General features: G+C 40.6%; 1 protein-coding gene across 4 annotated transcripts in view; it reads right to left on the minus strand.

Moving 5' to 3' along the window:
* Positions 1–20,233, minus strand: part of PDGFD (platelet derived growth factor D) — a 140,975-nt gene that overhangs the window by 55,014 nt on the left and 65,728 nt on the right. For 2 of the 4 annotated variants that reach the window (XM_063394570.1, XM_063394568.1), the window contains exon 2: positions 3,449–3,635. In XM_063394570.1, coding sequence (XP_063250640.1) covers positions 3,449–3,635 — 187 coding nt within the window. Of the gene's footprint in view, positions 1–3,448; positions 3,654–20,233 lie in introns of all 4 variants that reach the window. The other 2 variants (XM_063394569.1, XM_063394567.1) reach the window with 1 other exon arrangement.

The raw sequence follows: 20,233 nt of genomic DNA on the forward strand, positions 1-20,233 counted from the left end.
CTTCCTTGTAGGAGGCACACTGCTCCTGTAGCTGGTTTGGAAAGATTTATGTTTAGCTTTCAAGCTGGAAAGCATGGTCTGCTCTGCGTGCCGCAGTGGGGAGTTCACGTGCATGCTGCCACCAGGGGAAAATGCAACAGCACATCTTGTTCTGTGAAAAATCACATCTTGGCCAGGCACCCGTGCCACAGCAGTGGTCCCTGAGCCCAACGAGGGCTCTGTCAGGAGCAGAAGGCACTAAACCCCAGGGATGAAGGGACACAGTGGTAGCACTCACAGCTCCAGCATGTACATTTGCCTGCTTAGGTTTAAATGACCATATAAATAAATAAATAAATAAATGAGTACAGTTGTGGAGCTGGAGAATAAAGGAGACATAAAATAAAGTTCTGCTTTTACCACATCTATGACAAAATATCTCTCAATATCTTTGGAGCCAGAATGAGGCCCCACACATTGCTGCTCGCAGGGCAGAGATGATGACAAGAGGGGCAGCTTGAGTGCCATCCTCACAGTACAGTTAAGCCTTAAAACTCTGGAGGTCTTTACCAGGAATGTTTTCTATTATCAAAGCATCTGCTCCCTCCAAAGAGGGAGTTCAGACCTTTTAAGTGATTCTTGCTAGCAATGCACTGCTCCCCACCCCCAGGTCTGTGAGGCAAGCACCCTCCTCCTTGCCCAGCTATGGGAGCTGAGCAGCTCTGTAAATAACAGACCTGCTTTCCTTTTTCTGTTGAGTGCCCCTGAGAAAAAACCCACAAGTACTATGTGGTTTGAGAATATCAGCGCTGCTGCTTTTATATTCACCAACCCCAAACTGCACAGAACAGAAAATAACAGATCCACCACAACCACTTAAATCTGCCCAAACTCTGCTGAAATATCCTTTTTTTGTAACACACCAGAATTTAGTTGCAGGCAGAAGTAAATTTGTCTCAGTTTCTCTCCACCATCCCCAGCTCCCACTCCCTGGTGGTGATGGATGTGGTACCCAGCAGAGCTCCCAAGCATCCACCCCTGCCCCCCGGGCAGCACAGAACTGTGAATGTCTATTGCAACAGAAGGGGGGGTGGTGTTCAGCAGGAGATAACCTCGCAAGCTTTGGTGAAAGCTGTCCTGACTGGCCTCCTCATTTTTGGAAGCCAGAAGCCAGACTAAGTAGCAAAACCAGGGAAAATCCATGGACTTTCAAGGATTATATCTGCTTTCAACAGCAGATGCTTTGCTGCAGAGATCACAGAAGTAGGTGTATTCTCAGTTGCTTCTGTGCATCCAAGGAGCCTCCGAGGCTGGGTAATTTAATTGCTTTTCAGAATCATCTCTTATCAAGTGCCTGTGGAAATGCTAACTGCACTTCTTGAACATTCTGTAAGACCTTGAATACTTCCTCTCCTTCTTCAGAACTCTGAAGAAATATAGCTCTGTTAAAATACACCTTTTCATTCCTCAGCCTGAATGAATTTCAATCAGTTCAGTCTTAATAGTATGCAAATCAAAATAATTAGCATTAATGAAAAATGGAAGGAAAACACTAGGAAGTTTCTGGAGAAAAAAGTTCAAGGTCAAAAGCAAATACAAAAGCAAGGTAAGGTGCAGAGGTCCTGAATTACTTGTCCAGTATGCCCAACCTTCAAGCATATGCTCAGCTCTCAGCATTCATTTCAATTAAAACATTCCTGGCTGTCTCTCTAAAGCAGCACTGCAAGGATTGTCAGGGACTGAAGCTGCAGAAAGGATTTAGTTTTGAAAAATATATTCAGCATTAGCAAAAAATCCAACTGCACACAGTACTTAACAGACTTAAAGCCATCACAAGCTGTCTGACCAAAAAATTCCTCACTCTGGAAGTAATACTACCCAAATAAAGGTCTTCCAGAAACTCTAGGGAAAGCTTTACTACAGAAAAGGATGTGATATTTTTCCAGCTTCTACAGACACTATGGATGATGGAAGGTCTTTGCTTTTCTCTGAATTTGAAATTAGCTGCTCTGGAAAAAGCAGGCAGACTGTCTTCCAAGATGCTCTCCAAGCACATAATGCCAGTAACAGCTTGACTTTCCCTCACTGTGCCACCACCTTTAATGGCTTTTGACAGAGAATACTTCATCTTTTTTTCCACAGTAAATTAGCCCTCTGTTTCAAAGTTGCAATGCTTTAAGGTCAGCCACAGTTTATCCACTATGTAAATATTAACAGGCCGCTTCTGTATGCATTAGGCTCTGAATCTGGGAAAGTGTTTGGGGTACTGGGAGGTTACTGTTGTTACTGACTCTGCTGCTGATCTTGGACCCACATCACCAGAGCAGACCTGCCAAGGAGCAGGGAAGGAGAGCCAGTTTTAGGCTGCATTCTTTTATTACTACATGGAAAACAAACCCGCAGGAACGGTTCCCTCCATCAGTAATGCAGAAAATTTAACAAAGAAAAATGAGGAAAAAAAAATCCACCCTGGAAAATGCCTGCAGAGATGCCAAACCCTACAAACACAAATTAATTGACAAAGATAAGATATGAGGCTGGGTGTGCAGAAACACTAACAACCAAGTTCTCTGCATAGATAAGGTGTAAGTAACAACATGATCAGGCAGAGTTGGAGGCTGAGACTTTAGCATTTTAAGTAAGTACCATCACAGCAATTTGCCTTTTGGAGGCCATGGGAATCCTGAGCCTGTTTTCTCCCACAGAAAAGAGAGCTGAATAAAAGAAATATAAACACATGGATTTATATTGTTTTAGTGAAAGTTGGCAAGATTCACCTCTGTACTCTGCTAATGCAAAACAGTTTATCCACCTAGGTTAATCAGCCAGATCTGTCTGAGCTGAAGGTCACTTTTGCTTAAAAGAGGAACCAAAGCAACTGGGATATAGTAGGGTAAGCTTTAATAGATTTATAGATACATCAGCATGCATCAGCACACTGAAGTTTGTGGACCTATATTTAAAAATTTAAAAGGAATTGTACCAGTGAAGAGTAAAAATAAAGATAAGCAAGTAATTTGAACATAATTATATTTTTTGATGCATTTTAATCTGTCCCTCGCACTCGAACATAAATGCTTACCTACTCACTCAAACATCCTAGAGCCCTCCACCTACTGAAGAAGGTTTCTTGTCTGCCTGTAACATGACAGAGGTGATAGAGGACAAAATCCCATTGAAGTAGCACCTATGTTGTTAGATAGCTGGATTTGAGCATACAAGTACCTTGTGCTTAAAACCTTAACCAAGGACTATAACCTGACAAAACTGTTTCAGGTCCAGGACAGCTCGGTTTATTTATGAACTCAAAGATCAATTTCAGTTGGGAGGGCCCCTTAAAGGTCTGTCCTCCTTGCAAGGACATCCTAGACCCAGCCAGAGACACCTTGGGTTTGCTTTGCTTTGCAGTGTCATGCCAGTGAGCTCAAAGTCTTAAGGAGCCCTTTGCAAACTTTCCCTTGCTGCTCACCTGCAGATCTCATTTTCAGGTTCCTCCAGCCCAAACTGATTATCAAAAGCCAGCTGGATCCTGGTGCTCTCTGGGGAGTGGAGGCGCCACGTCAGCAGGAGGTTCCTGGGGTAGCTGCTGGGGAAGCGAGGACTGTGGATGCAGCCGCTCCCTGCCACGCTGATGGTCTCTTCTCTTCGGTACAAGTCTGTGAGGTGATTGCTCTCTGTTAGTAGTCACAACTTGTAGAAATTAGTATGTTGTTCCAGTTACAGGAAGGCAAAAAACACAACAGTTTATAATACAGCACAATTATTTGCATTTCAAATCTATAAAAAGTTGGGTCTAGCAGCAGTTATTATTAAATAGGAAGTACAGTGTATTTTCTCTTAATTCAATCCCCTATTGAACAGTAAGAACAACAGAACTGAAGTATATAGACTCTTTATTTTACAAGAAGTGTATCATTATTTTTACATTTATATTGATTATATAATTTCATTCTCACCACTTTGGTTTTGGAACAGAATTAAACTTTAATACAAGCTACAAGCTTAAGAACAATGAAGTAAGACAGACTAAAATAAAAAAGGTAAAAAGTCCTGCTTCCCAAATTTTGTGCTCTGGGGAGCAATGCCCGCTAAACAAAAGCAGCAATGAAGGACTGCAGGTAAGTGAGTATGGGTGAATTTAAATTTTTTTATTGTGCTTAAGTATTTCCTCCCAGAAACATGTGTAAGGTCATGTTTTGCTTTTATTTATATGGTGTGGTCCATTTACTCAAACAGCTACTCCATGCTTATACTGATGTAACTGGGGCCAGATCCTGTCCCAACAACCATCTTAGTAACTTCAAGACAAATAGCCAAGTCTTTACTTAATTAAAATTCCACCACTTTTGCCTGAGCAAATATTCAATTGTTCCTAAAGTTTACTTATACTGAGGTAAAACCTCTGCTGCTGTAAATCCACGGCTCCAAGGATTACAGAAACTGCGTCACAACCCAGCTCTCTGAAAGTCAAAATGTCTTCTCAGTTGCACCATGCACTTGGCACTACCCAGCTGTTTCTGATGCTGGAATTCAGGTCAGTTTGCATCAAAGAACTGCACTGAACAATTGAACCGTTCTTCTGTGCATTGACAGCTTTAGTATGTGGACATTTTGAGGATCAGAAGGCTCCAAGGCAGCATGCAGAGCATGACAGGTTTCAGTTCCCAGCCAAGATACACACCTCTGAGCCTCCACCTGTGGGACAGCTACCTGTGTTCCTTCCCCACCTGATGTGTGGGGATCTACATGAACTTGGACACTTGTTTTCATGTAAACACTCAAACTCTATGTCTTTATCTTAAACTTAACATCACTCCACTCTGCTGAATGCCATGTCAACCTCCAGTTCCACTGCAAGCAATAGAAATAGAAAACTGATGCCTTCTCCTGAATCTGGCTACTAAGGAAGAAAAAATGGGGGAAAAATATCTCCACCATGACACTCTGTGAATGATGGAAATACAGAACCAAAGCAACCAGCCACAGCCATCTGTCACACACTAATCTAAGTCTTCACCCTTAAAAAGTGTGACTGAAGTTTTCTAAGCTCTTCATATGAAATAAATATACTTGTTTTATAAATGCTCATTGAAAACAGGAATCCAGACAAATGGTAAAAACTTCATGATTAGTACACCTAATTTTCAGGTTGCTTTTCACTGGTTCATGGCAGTAAATACCTCTCTGCATGAAGCTATAAGCAAAGCATGGCTATCTAAAAACTGTTTGTTGTACTCTTCTGACAGCACAGTAATTCTAGCTTCCAAACAACCTAAAACTCAGAACACAAAAGTCTGTGTTTCTTATAAAACTATCTCCACAAATCTAATTGTGACATCTTTCTAAGATGCTTTCACACTCTGAGCCACCCTTTCTAAGCAAACACAGCCCTACCTCACAAGGTGCAGAACTAGCCAGTTTTGTTCTGCTTTGACCAAACAATTTGCATTGGAAAAATGCCAATTTGGTGAAAAGAAGGACCACCCACTTATTAGTCTTGTTGTGATTTTCATCAGGCACATCTCTGCTGAAATCTGTTTTATATTTGCTTTTATTCTAAAAAAAAGGGGGAAAAGGACATCTGTGGGTTTTTTTTTTCCCTGATTTGGAATGAAACAAAATGTCCAGCCAACACTACTGAGTTCTTACTGAAATCCTGAGGACCTTTGGACTCTGAAAACACTCAGTACACCAAGAGGACAAGATATTTCACAGGACTTTATCCAAACCGTCCAAGAAAAGGGATAAAAATAAAACAGATTGGATGATAACAAATTCTAGTGAAAAACAAGCATTCCGTAAGTCAGAACAAAAGTTACTACATGTTTGCCATGTTTACTACAGTAAAACATGGCAAAACTCATCCTGTGCCTGAGAGTCCTTTACTCTTCTTTCCTGGACAGCAAACCATTGCCATTTTCCCTCTGTCACCATGCATTTCACTGTGTGGTTCAATCTGGTTTACAATTCTGAGGCAAAGGTTCCCTTTTCCCATGCAGTCCTAGCACAGGCTTTACCCTCGTGTCATCAGCCGCTGAAATTAGAGATCTGGGAACAGCATCTCTGAAATATGCTCATACATATACCCCCAAACAAAGCATCTGTGCACACAGCACACCAGCTGAGAATGAACACTATTTGCTCTCTTGCACATTCAGAAGAGGTCTGTCACAGCTTTTCATTTAAGTTAAACTCTGAATCCCACAGACTACCGTGCTCTGCCTGCAAGGCAGTCACACCTGACCAAGACTAGTGCTGAAATGTCATGGCTGGCACAGCTCTGCAGTATCCAAGTTGTACAGGTACATGGAGCAATAGAGCTGCACGTGTTATGAAGCTTAAAACTCAAAGCACAGTGACTTGTTATTTCCATCATGGTAAATGTGGCAATTATAAAGTCATTGTAGAGGAACGACTGGAGAGAATCATGAGGAGAAAAGTCTCACTGCAGTAAAATGAGGGATATTCAAATATTCCACTCTGAGGAAAAGCCCTTTCCACAAAGCAAGAAAGTATGTTTGATGAGGATGGCCACAAATACTGTTTCTATAGCGCACACACAGGATGAAATCTAAGGTTATTCAGAGCCTTCACCTGATGCTGGAGCATACACTTCAGGAGCTCTGACACAGCCTGATTCCCTCTCATCCTCCTCACCATGCACTAAATTACAACCTGAAGTGGTGTAGCCAGCACTGTAATCAAACACACTAGAATTTTCTAAGGGGGGATTTTCATTGGGATTTCACAGTGTTAACAGGCTTAGATAGAAAACAGTCAACCCAGGATCGCTCTCAGGAGGTTGGCTCCTCATGCATCATCAGACATCTGGGAAACAGCTTGAGGAGATGTCAGCAACTCTCACACCTTAGTATCAACAAAGCTATGAGACTACAATAGGACCTTTCCAAGCAGACAAGCATTGTCCTCATCAGATACACTGGGGGAGCTCGTGGAAATCACACATTCACCAGGGGGAAAGTCAGGATAAAAAACACTTAATAAAAGATACAGGCAAAGGAAAAGACAGTGTGTCTTTCAAGGCACTGAACTGTCCCATGTTGCAACACAACAAAACACAGCATTCTGGTGTCCTGGATGTCACATTCTAACTGTATTCCATAATGCTATATGGGAGTAAATAAAACACGACAGTGCATAATGCACTGCCTGTCACATTTACTAAAAAGCATAAAAATCATCTCACAGTGAATAAAAGCAGGTGCTAAGTCATAAAGCAAAAAGGCCATTTAGGCCATACACAGAAGGAGGATATTCTAGATGGCAGGAGCCACAAACACATGCTTGCACTGGGGGAGAAAAACTATCTCATAAGGAAGATGAGTGGGAAGGAATCTGGAAGACATCCTTTTTGGTGAGGCAATTCCCTGTAGAGAGTCTGAGCTCATTGTGAAGCAGCTTGCTCTAAATTTTATCTGAACTAACCTCTCCTTTTTTTTTTCTCTCTTAATTCTTTTGCAACTACTAATTTTAAACATAATGGCATACATGAAAGTCCAGCTGCCCAAATTAGAAGAGCTCCCATTTAAATGCTCAAGGCAGCTCCATTTTCCAAAGTGCTTGCCTTCCTCCCCCTGTCAGGAGTGCAGCCGGGTGTCAGAGTGGGAACTGGGAGGTACAGATCAATATTCAGGAAAATGTGCTTGTCTCAAGGCAGTCCCCACCATGAGTGCTCAGTACATCCAATGTTTCCCTTTCCCAGGTAGGTCATGCTGCAGGAGCAGCAAGAATCAGAAAGACAAATTTCATCCTGTGTTTTCTCTGGATGTCTGCACTTCCTTGTGAGCTTGAGCATCTTATCAACACTTTCCTCTTAAAGCTACTCCACCTAGCCATGACATGCCTATTACTACAGACAGAGGTCTGCTTGCATCATGATCATTCAACAGACAATGAATTCCTTCACTAAAGCAACAGTAACAATAATTTTAAAGAACCCAACCAACCTAAAAGGCAGTTTCTAACTGATAATAGCTAATCTGACATCTGCTCTATTATATATCCAGCAAGGAGAGTCTGTAAGTATCAATTCCTTTAGAAAGAAGAAGAACTAAGAAAATGACATTGTCTAAGGACCTAACCAACAACATGGAATACTTAGTTCCACCTTTCTAAGGTCTCTGGAATTTCAGCTTCACTTCTGAACTGAAAAAATACCATATTCTGAATGTACTATGACAAGAAATATACCCTCTGCAATGCCATGAGGTGTAACCTGATGAGCCCATCCTCTGGTACAGCAGAGGACAGAGTTTCTGAACCATGGTGAAGTTAATTCTATTACTTGTGAAAGTATTTTTTATTTCAGGAAAGGACCTTGGGATTTTGCACATGGGGGTTTTCCAGATATAACTCTCCTCCCTCGTTGCTGTTGTCTTTAAAATAAAAAAAAAAAAATACAGCAGTCAGTGGTTTGCCACCAGTTTTTAAACAAATGAGATAACCTTCAGGGAGAATAATAGCTCTTCAGTTCCTCCAGTTGAAAATTAGCCTGATCAAAATAGCTGCATCCACAGAGAAGCAAAGAACAGTAAAACACCTTTGAATCCAGACCACAAATCAGTTCATCTCGGGGACAAGGCATGCCAAGAGAGCTGTATTTATGGCAGCCTGTTCAGGCAGTCACTGGCTTTTTTTTCTTCCCCACCCTCCCGCAATAAGCAGAAACTTTGTTATCCATAAGGTTCTGTGTAAATCAGATGAAAATATGACAGAGTTCATTGCAAAATAGTGTATTCCATAGCTGGTCACAGCTTGCTGGGAAGATGTAAAACTATAAGGTCATTTTCCTTGTTAAAAATGGAGGTTGTTTGGATTTTTTTTTTTTTGTTATTTTTTGTGGGTTTGATTGTTTCAGTGGATATAAACAATAAAATAAATCTTAGACAGTTAACACAACATTACACTTCTGCTCTTTAATGCAGAATATAATACTATATGGTAGTCCTAAACATCTCTGTCTTTTTAATGACAGAGGCCTAAGTCAGGTCTGCTCCCATCACAATTCCCCAGCAGCTCTCCAAGAAGGCAAATCAAAGGAGGGAAAGGATTAGGATGGTCAGTGATAAAACAAGTACAGCATAATCTCAGCCTGGCTAGAAGTTGCAAATTGACTCTTGTGGGGGCACTAAGCTGGGAAACAGCCAATCTGGTATAAGGATGTATATGCAGGAGTATATTAAGGCAGTGGATCCATCCGAAACATCACTTCAAGTTGCTTCAGCTTTACACAACTTCAATAACCCCATTTATTTCAAGGACACAACAAACTTACAGTTAAGTTTATATTTAGAGTTTGCTGGATCAAGACTCAAAAAAGAGGACAGCATTTTAACACCACCTAACATGTTACTTACCACCCAGCAATTGAGCAATTAAAAAGTGAACCTAAATCCCATGGGAGCTGATGAAAGACTATCAACTTGGGTGGTTTGCCACTAGACTACAAAGAAGAAGCTCCAGGTACCTGCTCCTTCTCTTATCAACAGACCTCTTCTTTTTATCAGGAGCAAGAAAGATACTCCAAGCAACATCAGAGTTCAATGCATGACCTGTTCTGTCAGAGAATCAATATCAAAAGATACTTTGTGCATGTTCAGCTAAATTCAGACCTCACACGCAATCAGCTCACTCCAAGTCCCTGAGCTGTGTGCAGATCTTTGCTAGAAGAATACATCCATAGAAGATTTACAAAAGAAACAAAAAACCCGATCTTTAGTTGAAAGAAACAAAATTAGCCAGTGCATAATGCCAGTACAGAAGGTATCAAAGAATGAAAACACTCCAGACATCTAAAATTCAATTCAGAGCCATCATCCATTTGGAAACAGAAGGGCTGCTAGTCTGCCTGTGGTTCTGTGCAACCCCACTAGTCTTGGTGGCACACAGTCAATCTGTGGTTGAACATGACCTCAGCAAAGACCACTTTTGAGAATATTAAATGAGCAATGGAAAAAAGAAGTCCAGGCACATAATTCAAAGAGACAGCCTGTCTCTACGCTTCTCACTATAATAAGCATAATTTTAGTTGAATTTGATAATATTATTTTCCCCGTGAAATGGTCACCATCATAACTGTATTTTGCATACAGAACTAAAAAAACCGTCCTAGAATGAACAACAGGCAGGACTGCATTTTGGTGGCATGAAGGCTCTCCTTTTGTCCGCTTTGGTGGGGGTCTTGCTCAGACTTCCACAGATGAATACTAAGAAAATAATTCCTTAATTATGTTTACAAAGATACCAAACTTGTAGGCATTTGCTTTCAGCAGTGGCTTGTATTTCTTTTATTTGACTTCTTGATAAAGATTTTCTTCTACACAAAAGAACATCCTGAATGTCTTATAGTAAAGCAAAAGTGTCTTTAGAAAAGTAACATATGTTAGGCCAACATATCAAACACTTTGTTAACTGCTAGTTCTTTCATGATGGGTAGTAGTGTTGCAATATATCTCTGTTGGACTCTTAAACCAACAGCAAACTGAATGCTGTGTATTTATGCTTTTTTTCCCTTGGGATTTCATAATTAAGTATGAAAGAGAAAAATCTGTATATGAAGAATGTGTAGCTCTAACGATGTGCAGTAAGACTAATGCATATATCCCCATGATCATGAGCATAAAAACACATAAAACCTTGAGAAACCATGAGAAAAAAAATACAGAGGGAAATGGTTCTCTTGGTGCCACAAAGAGCTTAAGGGAAACATAACTGAAGCAGATGTTTGCAGTGAGTGCCAACATCTTTGTAAGAAGGCTGGTACATGAAACTTGTGTAGTGCCTTGGGCAAGATGGTGCCAATTAGAGATACAATTGTTATTAAGTACAAACATCAACGCTGGACATCAGCTCATAATGTTTTGCAAAGAAATAGCACATTGTGAACTTAGGCACCCAGAATTTTCCTGTTTAGGCAGCGGCTTCAAGAAAGCAGACTTTTACAGGAAGCTTCCTTCAAATTCTCCTGGTGCAATGAAAATATATTCCTTTTCCATTTTCCCTGCATTATTTTTCAGTTTTTAACAACCAAACAAAGACATTTTGCCTTGCAAGTCTGGCGTAGCTCAAGTCTTAAAAGAGAATTTGTTTCAAAATACTGTTTTAGAAACTGTTTCGCTCAAGCACTTCTAAGTCTGAACAAGACATGGAATTTTTTTACAGAAAGAAAGAAAGAAAAATGTTGATAAAAGGAAAAAGAAAAGCCAATCAAAAGGGGAAAGTCTTCTCATGTTGAACATATCGTAGCTGATAGATAGGCAATTACAGAGTGGAGGTCGCATGTTGGAACATTAGGCAGTAAAAGGAGATCTGTTCCACAAGACAAATCAAGGCAATTTTCTCTTGTGATGTGATGTTTCCTCACCCTCTATGTCAGCATTGAAGATCCAAAATCTCTGAAAGGGAGTGAAAGGTCACTTCTTACAATGGAAAGTCTGGCAACAGTATTCTAACAGACATCCTTTCCTTGGACTGCATTTGCCAAGGGCATGCTTTTTGTCTCTTAGAGTCAACCAACTGCACAAAGATAAAAGCTTGTGGGGACATTTCAGTCCCTTTAAGGCAGGTGTACTAAATACTTAATACCGTAAAGTTACCTAAATCTTTTTTTCAAAAAGGCAGATATCATTGTATTAAAATATGATTGTTGGTAGTCTGTTCCTTTTGATACAGTAGCCTAACAACTAAAAAATGAACTCTATTCTCAAAATCAGGACACAGCTTAATCTCCTCCATGGAAACAGAAGCCTGTGTTATAATTCCTCTACTTGTTCAAGAGAATTCAGACCACTTCTGTTTTCTCTCAAGGGATGGATGGGTTCTGGATGCTGCTCCAAAGATGGCTTGTCCATTTCCCAAGGAATGGATGGAGGTAAAATGTAGGAGGAATTCTTGGCGCAAGGACCAGGACTCATGATTTAGCCAAAAAAGTAAAGACCCACCAGCTTTTCTGCTTTCTACTCCAAGGCACTCTGTCATCAGTCTCTGACAGTTCAGCTCAGAGCAGAGCATGCCACAGCCCCCTTTTTGCCCCCATGCCTCTGCTGAAAACCACAGCACTGGTGCAAGGAGAGCAGAAGACATTGAGATCTTTTCCTGGCAGGAAGGCAGAACACGAGTAGGGCCACTGGGGTGGCTTTACATCATTTGGATAAAACCCGTGTTGAGAAACAAAATTCCAAGTCTGGAAAGTAATTTAAGTCAAACATACTGAAAGTACTGAGAACTTGAACTGTGGGGGATCTTTCCTGTAAGTGCTTAGGATTTTCTCTGGAGGTTTGGCATCAGAATGTTGCAGAGCTGTCATGTGGACAGATACTGCAATTTAACAAAGTTTCCCGGCACATAAAATCCTTGGCCTCCTTTTACTGTTATGATCTTGCACCAAAGGATCATCTAGACATTTCCTTAGTCCTTCACCTAGGAACAAAACTACATGTGGTTGAAGTGCACGAGAGCTCATTCACTGCCAATACATAGGGACCACAGGCTGGGAAGATGATACTGGTGTGTATCAGCATAGCCCACAAGCTCAGGAGCTGCTGTACCACAGGGAGCAACCATCTCTCATACCAGGACAGACACATCCTGACCACTGTACGCCAAAATCAAAACTGGAAAAGGATTTACACACCTTGGCTTCCCAAGTCCTTTCTGGAAAAACAGCTATTTGGCTGGTTACCAAGAGGAAGTTACTGGAAACATTCCTTCTAGCCTGTATGAGGGCATGTTGATGAAAAAAAGGAAGAGCCTAACTTAGTCTTAGGTTTGTTAAGTTAGAGGCAGAACAGATCCTATGTGAGAAGATGAAAACACACTGAAACCTGCGTGCAGGCAATGATAACCAGGACTTAGTGCTAAGGCTCCACGGGGAGCAGACATTATGTATCTTTATGTTCTGCGCAGGGCTGAGTATACAGTTGGCAAATCGGGATGTAATTAAATAATCCTTCACTTTCACAGACTTTCAATGAACTCTCACTTTTAAATGGAAAGCTAGAGTCCCCCATGCAATTGCGCTGCAAAGCCAAACTTCAAAGTCACCCTTTGACTGTGGACTCAGTGAAATGTTTGACTAAAAAAAAAGATTCAGTGGTTTCAATGAAAAATTCAGCCAGCCTTGGCTACAGATCTCACCAGCAGGAACACTAAGGGACACATTTCATTCCTCCAACTTTCAGAAGACACGTGAGATGACGTAAGGTTAACCAGCAGACCCCATCAGCACCCCCTCACATTAAAGCTTCCAGAGAAACACGGTGAACCAACCAAACCCAGTTTTCCCCCACCTAGCTGAAAGCCTAATGGTGAGGAGAAATGCCTGTAGCTATCATGGCAGAGAGTTCAAGGGAGCAATCTCAGGTTCTGCTTTACACTTCCTGACATTGCACAGCAAAAAAGGAGAGATGCACACAGTGGTGGTATGCATGTGCCTGGACAGCAGGTAGGACTAGGCTGCTTGGCTGAAGCATGACCAGAATAGGTCCCTAAGAATATGTGGAACACCGGAGACCAACACCAGGCCACCAAGGCTTGCAGCCTGCAGCTGAGACCGTCTAACCTCCATCTGTTTTAGACAGGGAGGTCAAAGGGGACTATTTTACTCATGTGTCACCCCAGTTCTGTGCTGGTACTGATGTTGCACATCTGGGTGAGCACCATGTTCTCAGGTCCTGTCTGCTCAGAGGGCACAGCTGTGTGTTGATTATTAAATTACAGCTCCGAGCAGCTGTTTGGCCAAAGAGGAGCCAGATAAGAGGCTTATATAACTGAGATAGAAAGGGTGAGAAAGTCCAATAAATACAGCACTCTCACATCATTTTGTGAACACCCTGTATCAGAGCTATTGAAGGGAGACAGGGACATAACTGCACCATTTCCTGTGTAAACTGTTTTCCACACTAATGCTTGAAATGCATAAGGATACCTTGGCACTCTTTGGACTACCCAAGCAAGTCACTTTTACTCAACTGGCTTTGCATATTTTTTGGCATCTAGGATTACAGTCCAGTAAGACAAAAACATCTCTACATATAACAGCAATGGAATATAAAATGTAAAAAAAAAATGTTTTAGTTCGTGTGTTTGACACAAGAAAGAAAAAAATAATCTTGGAAGAACACATGAAAGTTGGATTAATGACATATTTGGTGTCAAAATTGTACTTTTCTGATTTCTATTTATTGGCAAGAATTTCAGAGACTACCTTTTATTGTTGTTTGAACTTCCAACATGTTTCATTTATTCCTGCATAGTTTATCTCAGTCTCTTTTATGGAAGCCATGGAAGAACCATCCATCGAAGGATGAAATTTTAAATCTTTCTTGATTTAGAAATTTTAGAAATCCTGCTTTACAGCAGGCACTCTAGATTACTCCATAAGAAGGAATAGCAGCAACCATTTTTGGATTCCCTAGGGTGAAATGTTCTGGATCTTTTTATAGTTTAGACTGTAAATAAGAAAATACCACAACTATGACCTTAAATATCATCTGGTATAAATTATAATTAAGTAACTGAAAGCTTTGATATATGACAGCTTCATTGCATGTTACTAAAATCAGTTGTGAGCAGTTTAAGTACTCTACACAGCACTGGTGTCCTATCATTTGCTGGCCTATGTACTGATTTACTTTATTTGAAGTGGTCATTTTTTTCCATTTTCATGTTGCTCCCCATCTTGCAACAGCTCCATCTTTCTCTGACCTTCACTTCTCATTTGCTACTAAAACGAAGTTCCCACATGGTAAACCTCATGAGCTGTTATGGGCACAGACACACTCCATGATTAGCCATTTCCCCTCTCTGCTCACAGCTGCACTGGGCAGCTGCAAGGACCAGTGGGGTTCTGGACTTGGCTACAGCAGTAGGGGAGGGGAGCAGACACCAGCTAAGAGAGGCTGCAGGAGCACTGGTGGAATCACAGCGAGACATTTCACACCACCTCCTTCCCACACAGCAGATTTGCCAACCCAGCCCTCATTGTTTCATTGCACAAAACGAGGGGCAGCGTTTCAGAGCCATGGTTCTCACTGCCCTCCCCAGGGGCATCACGGGCTGCAGACAGGATGGAGTATGTGCAACAGCACAGGCTGCCCGCATTGATGCTCTTTTTCTCAGTTACAGGTCTGCATGAATTTTTTAAGCCCACACTGACATAAGCAAACATTAAGATTTGTACAGCAAATATTTGCCTAGGAGAGGGCAATCCTCCCTCTCTCTCTCTCTCTCCTTCCCTCCCTCTCACCCTGCCCAGAAACAGCAGGGTCAGTCCTGGCATGCACTGGCAGAAGGTGGTGGCAATCCCCAAAAAGCAACCGGAAACCCTAAAATCCCAGCAGAACCCCAGGTTGCCACCAGCTGAGGCCTTGTCTGCTACACAGCTACAAGGCAGAGGCTCAAAGTCTTCCCTTATTCATTCACCTTAATTAAGGGACTGGGGGTCCCCCACCTGCCAGTTCAAGTCTAGCCACAGACACATTTACTGGGTTTTAAAGCTTTAAATAAAATGCCTTTCTTTTTTGTTCCTACTTTTTAACGGATGCAGAGAACCATTCTGCCAAGAACAAAACAAATGCTCCACTAAACCCATCTCAATGGACAATTTGTTTCTTCAATGCAGCCTTTAAGTAATAAAGAAAGAATAAACATAACATTCTCATAAGAAATAAAATGAGAACACTCTTAAAAGAACCCACTTGTCTGAAGCATACTAAGATGTTAATAAACTCAGCTCAGACATTCGCAAAAAAAGCTCACTCACCAAATCCATTATCATGGAGCAGTAAAACAGCCTGGAAGCAGACCACCTGCTTGTGTAAATCAGCAGCATCCCTACAGTGATCACAGGTATTTACACCAGCTGAGGATATGACCAGAGCAGCAAGTGAAAAGAGGAGAAAACTTTAATTTGAGCAGGAGCAGAAAGTGCTCAGTACAGTGATACATTAAACTCATGAGAAACTGAACTAAATTGGCTCATTGGGAAAATTCAAGGTGTGCCTCTCTGACCTATTAAACAGAGTTGAATAACTTATGTATTTTTTTTTTATTTGCAGGTTGAGCTGGGGAAGATTCCTAATTATATGGACTGAGTTGTTTGATTCAAAGGAAAACATTTTAATTTATTTCTACACAAATATTAATATATTCTCTTTTTTGTCATTTCCAAATTATCTTCTGTACATAAATGTAATAGCTGAATTCAGCAAAATTTGTGATTCTTATTCACTCTTTTCACACTTTTAGTGCTGTTAGAATTTACTGGGATCAGCAAGTCAGGCACCCTTGAAAGTCTCACCCACATGCACTGGGGACTCCCATGTAATTCAAGAGAATATCAGCTCATCAGCCAGTGCAAACCAGTATTGCTCATGTGACCCAAATGGAGCTTTCACCCAGGCAACTTTGCTCCTGTCATTGTTTTTTCCTTTCCTGGTCACACCTTTTGAACAAAATTGCCACTACTGCACAGAGCTAAAGCACAGATTTTGAGGTAAGAAATTGACATTGAAATACAGTTTACCATTTATAAAATCACTCAGATTTGTGGATTTTTTTAAAACTAATGTAATGTCTGTTACTGACGTAAACACATCGATACTTTAAGGGCTTTATTTCAAAATTCACCTAAGATCTTGTCAGTGCCAGATTCATATGATACTTGACTTTAGATCATTTTTTCTCCCTTTCTTTAATCATCTGAAGTATTTCCATATGGCTATAAAAAGACTCCTTTTGAGAAGCAAGTCCTGAAAGAAATGTTAACTAGTCATTAAAAGCCTAGGAATCAATTACATATGTGCTGAGTTCTTCACATTCTCCAAATACATGTTGCTGTTTTGTCAAGATGCAAAATTATCAGTCTTTATTATCAGTCTTTATTTATAATTAATGAAGACATCCAAGAGCAGAAGGAGACAGCTCAAAAAAATTATTTGGAGGAAGTGGTTTCAAAAAAGTCCTCTGGCAACACCACTTTGTTAAAAGAAATATCAAAGGGAAAAAACTCAAGCCAACTACAGGTTTGAAAAGGATAAACAATGAAAAGAGAAATTTTAAAAAGCAGGGATTTATTTTCTTAAATGAGAATGAATAGAATGAATGTAGGGATTGACTTCTTTCTCCTCCAAAAATACAAGAACTCACAAACTGCACTGTGACAGAGAAAAAAGTTTGCAGAGAACGGCTTTTCATCAGAACATAACACATAGCTGTTTAGGGGGGAGCCAGAAGACTATCTTCTCTTAGAAACTAAGGAGCAGGACACAGAGACTGTCAAAGCACTGGATGTTACCATAAATATCTAAGGTTAGTGGAAGGACATGAAAGAAAGTTTACTCTCCAAATTCAACAATGGCAGATAAGAGAAGGGAATTTTCTTGGCTGCTGGAAAAGATATGAGACATGTTCAAGCTATAAATTATTAGCATTATGGTAGTAGTAGAATTATTGTTAATACATAAGTTACTTCCTGCAGACGAAGACCAAGGCTGTGTTATGACAGGTGTTGAAAAATAGAAAAGGAAAAGGACTGTAGTCCTAGGAGGCCATGTATTGAATAGATATCACCAAAGCAATCTAAATTACCTTGGGTTTCAGACAAAATTTGCAATTCAGGGAGATTGGACACTGGGTTGCTTTATATGGAGAATCAATAGATTTGTCATTACTCATATTATTTCTACTACAAATTGTGGCTAGATCCAAAAATACCACCTGGGCATCACATTTGTACTACAATTCTGACAGAATTGTATTTCTTAACTTCACTGTAAAACTGCCATCTCTCTCTTTTTAGATACCTGTGAGCACCACACCTTCTGCAGGTCTTTACTTTCCACCTCCTGCCCCATCCCATCTCCAGGAGATCCCAAAGACAGACTGACTGGACATGAATTACCCCTGATTCTGTGTTTGTAAGAGATAATAGTTATCTTCTGGCAGATCACAAAAGCTTTTCATCAAGCATGCCATGGAGCACACATACTGTGACACAAGTCAAAATGTTGATAGTTTGAATTTCTGTGCACGCAGAATTATACATTCACAGCCCTTTTTTGAGAATCTGCATACACAGCTAAGACATTTCTGCATGCATGCCTCTGGTGATTTTTTCTCCCCCTAGATGAGTACATCTATGACTAAATTATAATAGTTTTCTACATAGCATTCTTAATGTTTAGACAGACTGATGGAAGAATATATTTTACTCCCATTACTTGAAAAAGCTCTTACTGAAAGTAAACAGTGATTAAAGAAACCATAAACATTGCTTCATTCACAATTAAAGCCACTTCAGCTAACTTCTTTCCCAAAAACTACAGAAAGAAGAGAGGCAGACATGGTGCTATTACTCCATAGAATCTGCTCACAGCACAAATAGTTTTTAAATGTTGTCACATTTTAACAGGAAGAAATGCAATTATCAGAATAGGTCTGGATCTCAATATGTTTTACTATCCCATTCACTTCCATTGCCAATAGGAATAAGAGAAACTAAGCAGACAGAAACTGAAAAACTTCAACCACAATTAAGTAGCAATTAGTTATGAAAGGCTCCCTTGTTATAATATCCTTTATTCTAGATTCTGTTTGATTTTTGCAGAGGGCAGCCAATGGCTTAACCATATTTTGAACAAAATACAGAGATCTTGAGAGAAAATGCCCCATTTTCTTGCCAAGCAGAATTAGAGGAGGATAGTATTAGTGGATGTTCATGTACACTCTTTTTTGGGACGTGGTCTTATTCTTCTCAAAACTGTGCTAATTTCATCAGTAACAGGACTGGGCTCCAATTTTTCATTCATAATGGATTTTGTTTCTGTGCCTCTTTTCTTCTTATCCCAGCTTCATAGCTGGGAAAGATGTAAACCATATAAACAGATGGGATTTTGCTACACTAGTTAACATGTTGATCAATCACATCATCTGCTGTGTGAGCCATCCTTCTCCTCCCTGCCCTCCTTTTGCAGTCACACAGAAAACCCCAGCAGACTGCATGTATATCATTGGTCACGATGACAGGCAACAGATTTTTTTCATCTGCTTCCCCTTTGAATGTAGTAAGGTCTAAAGAAGGTTTTCACACCTAACTTAACCATGGATACACACTGCTCAGGAAAAAACACAGCGCTGGTTTCGGCAGGACAGACGTGCCCACAGCTTCCTGGGCTGGCAGAGGGGCACGCCACAACTGCCTGGGGACACCTCCAGTGACAAGATGTCTCTCCATGACCTGCTGTGGCTCTTAAAGTGCGCTCATGGCAGCAACCTGTGGTTCTCAGGGTTCATGGCGTTCCCTGAGCTAGGCACCATATGGTTACACAAACCTCTTCTGCAAAAGCTGACATGATGAAAATTGTCAGGACAGGAAAGGAACTGAAGATGGAGCACAAAAACCAGATAAGACTAACAGTGACAAGTGATGGAAGAACATTAAAAAAGCAAGTCATATTCACATCCATTACTAAATGTACGCCCATTTTTTGCCAGTAGAAAAACGGTATGGGGTCTGAGGGTAGAAAAGAAAGTCTGTAAGAAAAATTAACATTTTTATTAAACTAACTGAATTGGATTAAAAAAATATATCAAAATGCTTTTGGGCATACAAGACTTTCATTGATCCTCTCTTTTTTTTGTGTCCAAGACTCACTGGTAAGGTTTAGGAGTGGATTTTTTGAGGTATCCCTCCTTCTTATGCCAGACTGGGGTGTGCAGGAAGGCCAGATGAAATACACTCTCCAGACCACTGGGACCTGAGCTTTTCTCCTAGAATTGCACACCTTGAGGATAATGGAGAAGGGCTAAACCACTCCTGACTTAAACAACAGACTTCCTTCCTGCATGCCAATGAGATGTCAGGGCTGGACTTCACTTTTAATGAAATCCATACCTATTTTATTACAAGAATTTCTAGCAGTAATTAACACACATAGATTGCAAAGCTCTTCTAGCAGCTGTGATGCTGCTGTTCTCTAAAGATGCTCAAGAAGATATCACACTGCTCCCTGCCTTAAAAACTGCTAATAAAAGCAGGCTTTAATTCTGAAGTGCATTCAGAGCACATGGGGGAGCAAAATCAATGCTTGGTCAAACAGATCAAGGAAAACAACTCCTTAGCAAAGTAACCATGTTTTTCAGACTCCTACGTGCCCTGTTCAAATACTACTGAAGTCAACCCAAAAACTCCCTTGAGAATTTGACAGATTAAAAAAATAAATAAATAAAAACAAAA

This window comes from Prinia subflava, chromosome 3 (assembly GCF_021018805.1).
Source record: "Prinia subflava isolate CZ2003 ecotype Zambia chromosome 3, Cam_Psub_1.2, whole genome shotgun sequence".
Classification (NCBI taxonomy): domain Eukaryota; kingdom Metazoa; phylum Chordata; class Aves; order Passeriformes; family Cisticolidae; genus Prinia; species Prinia subflava.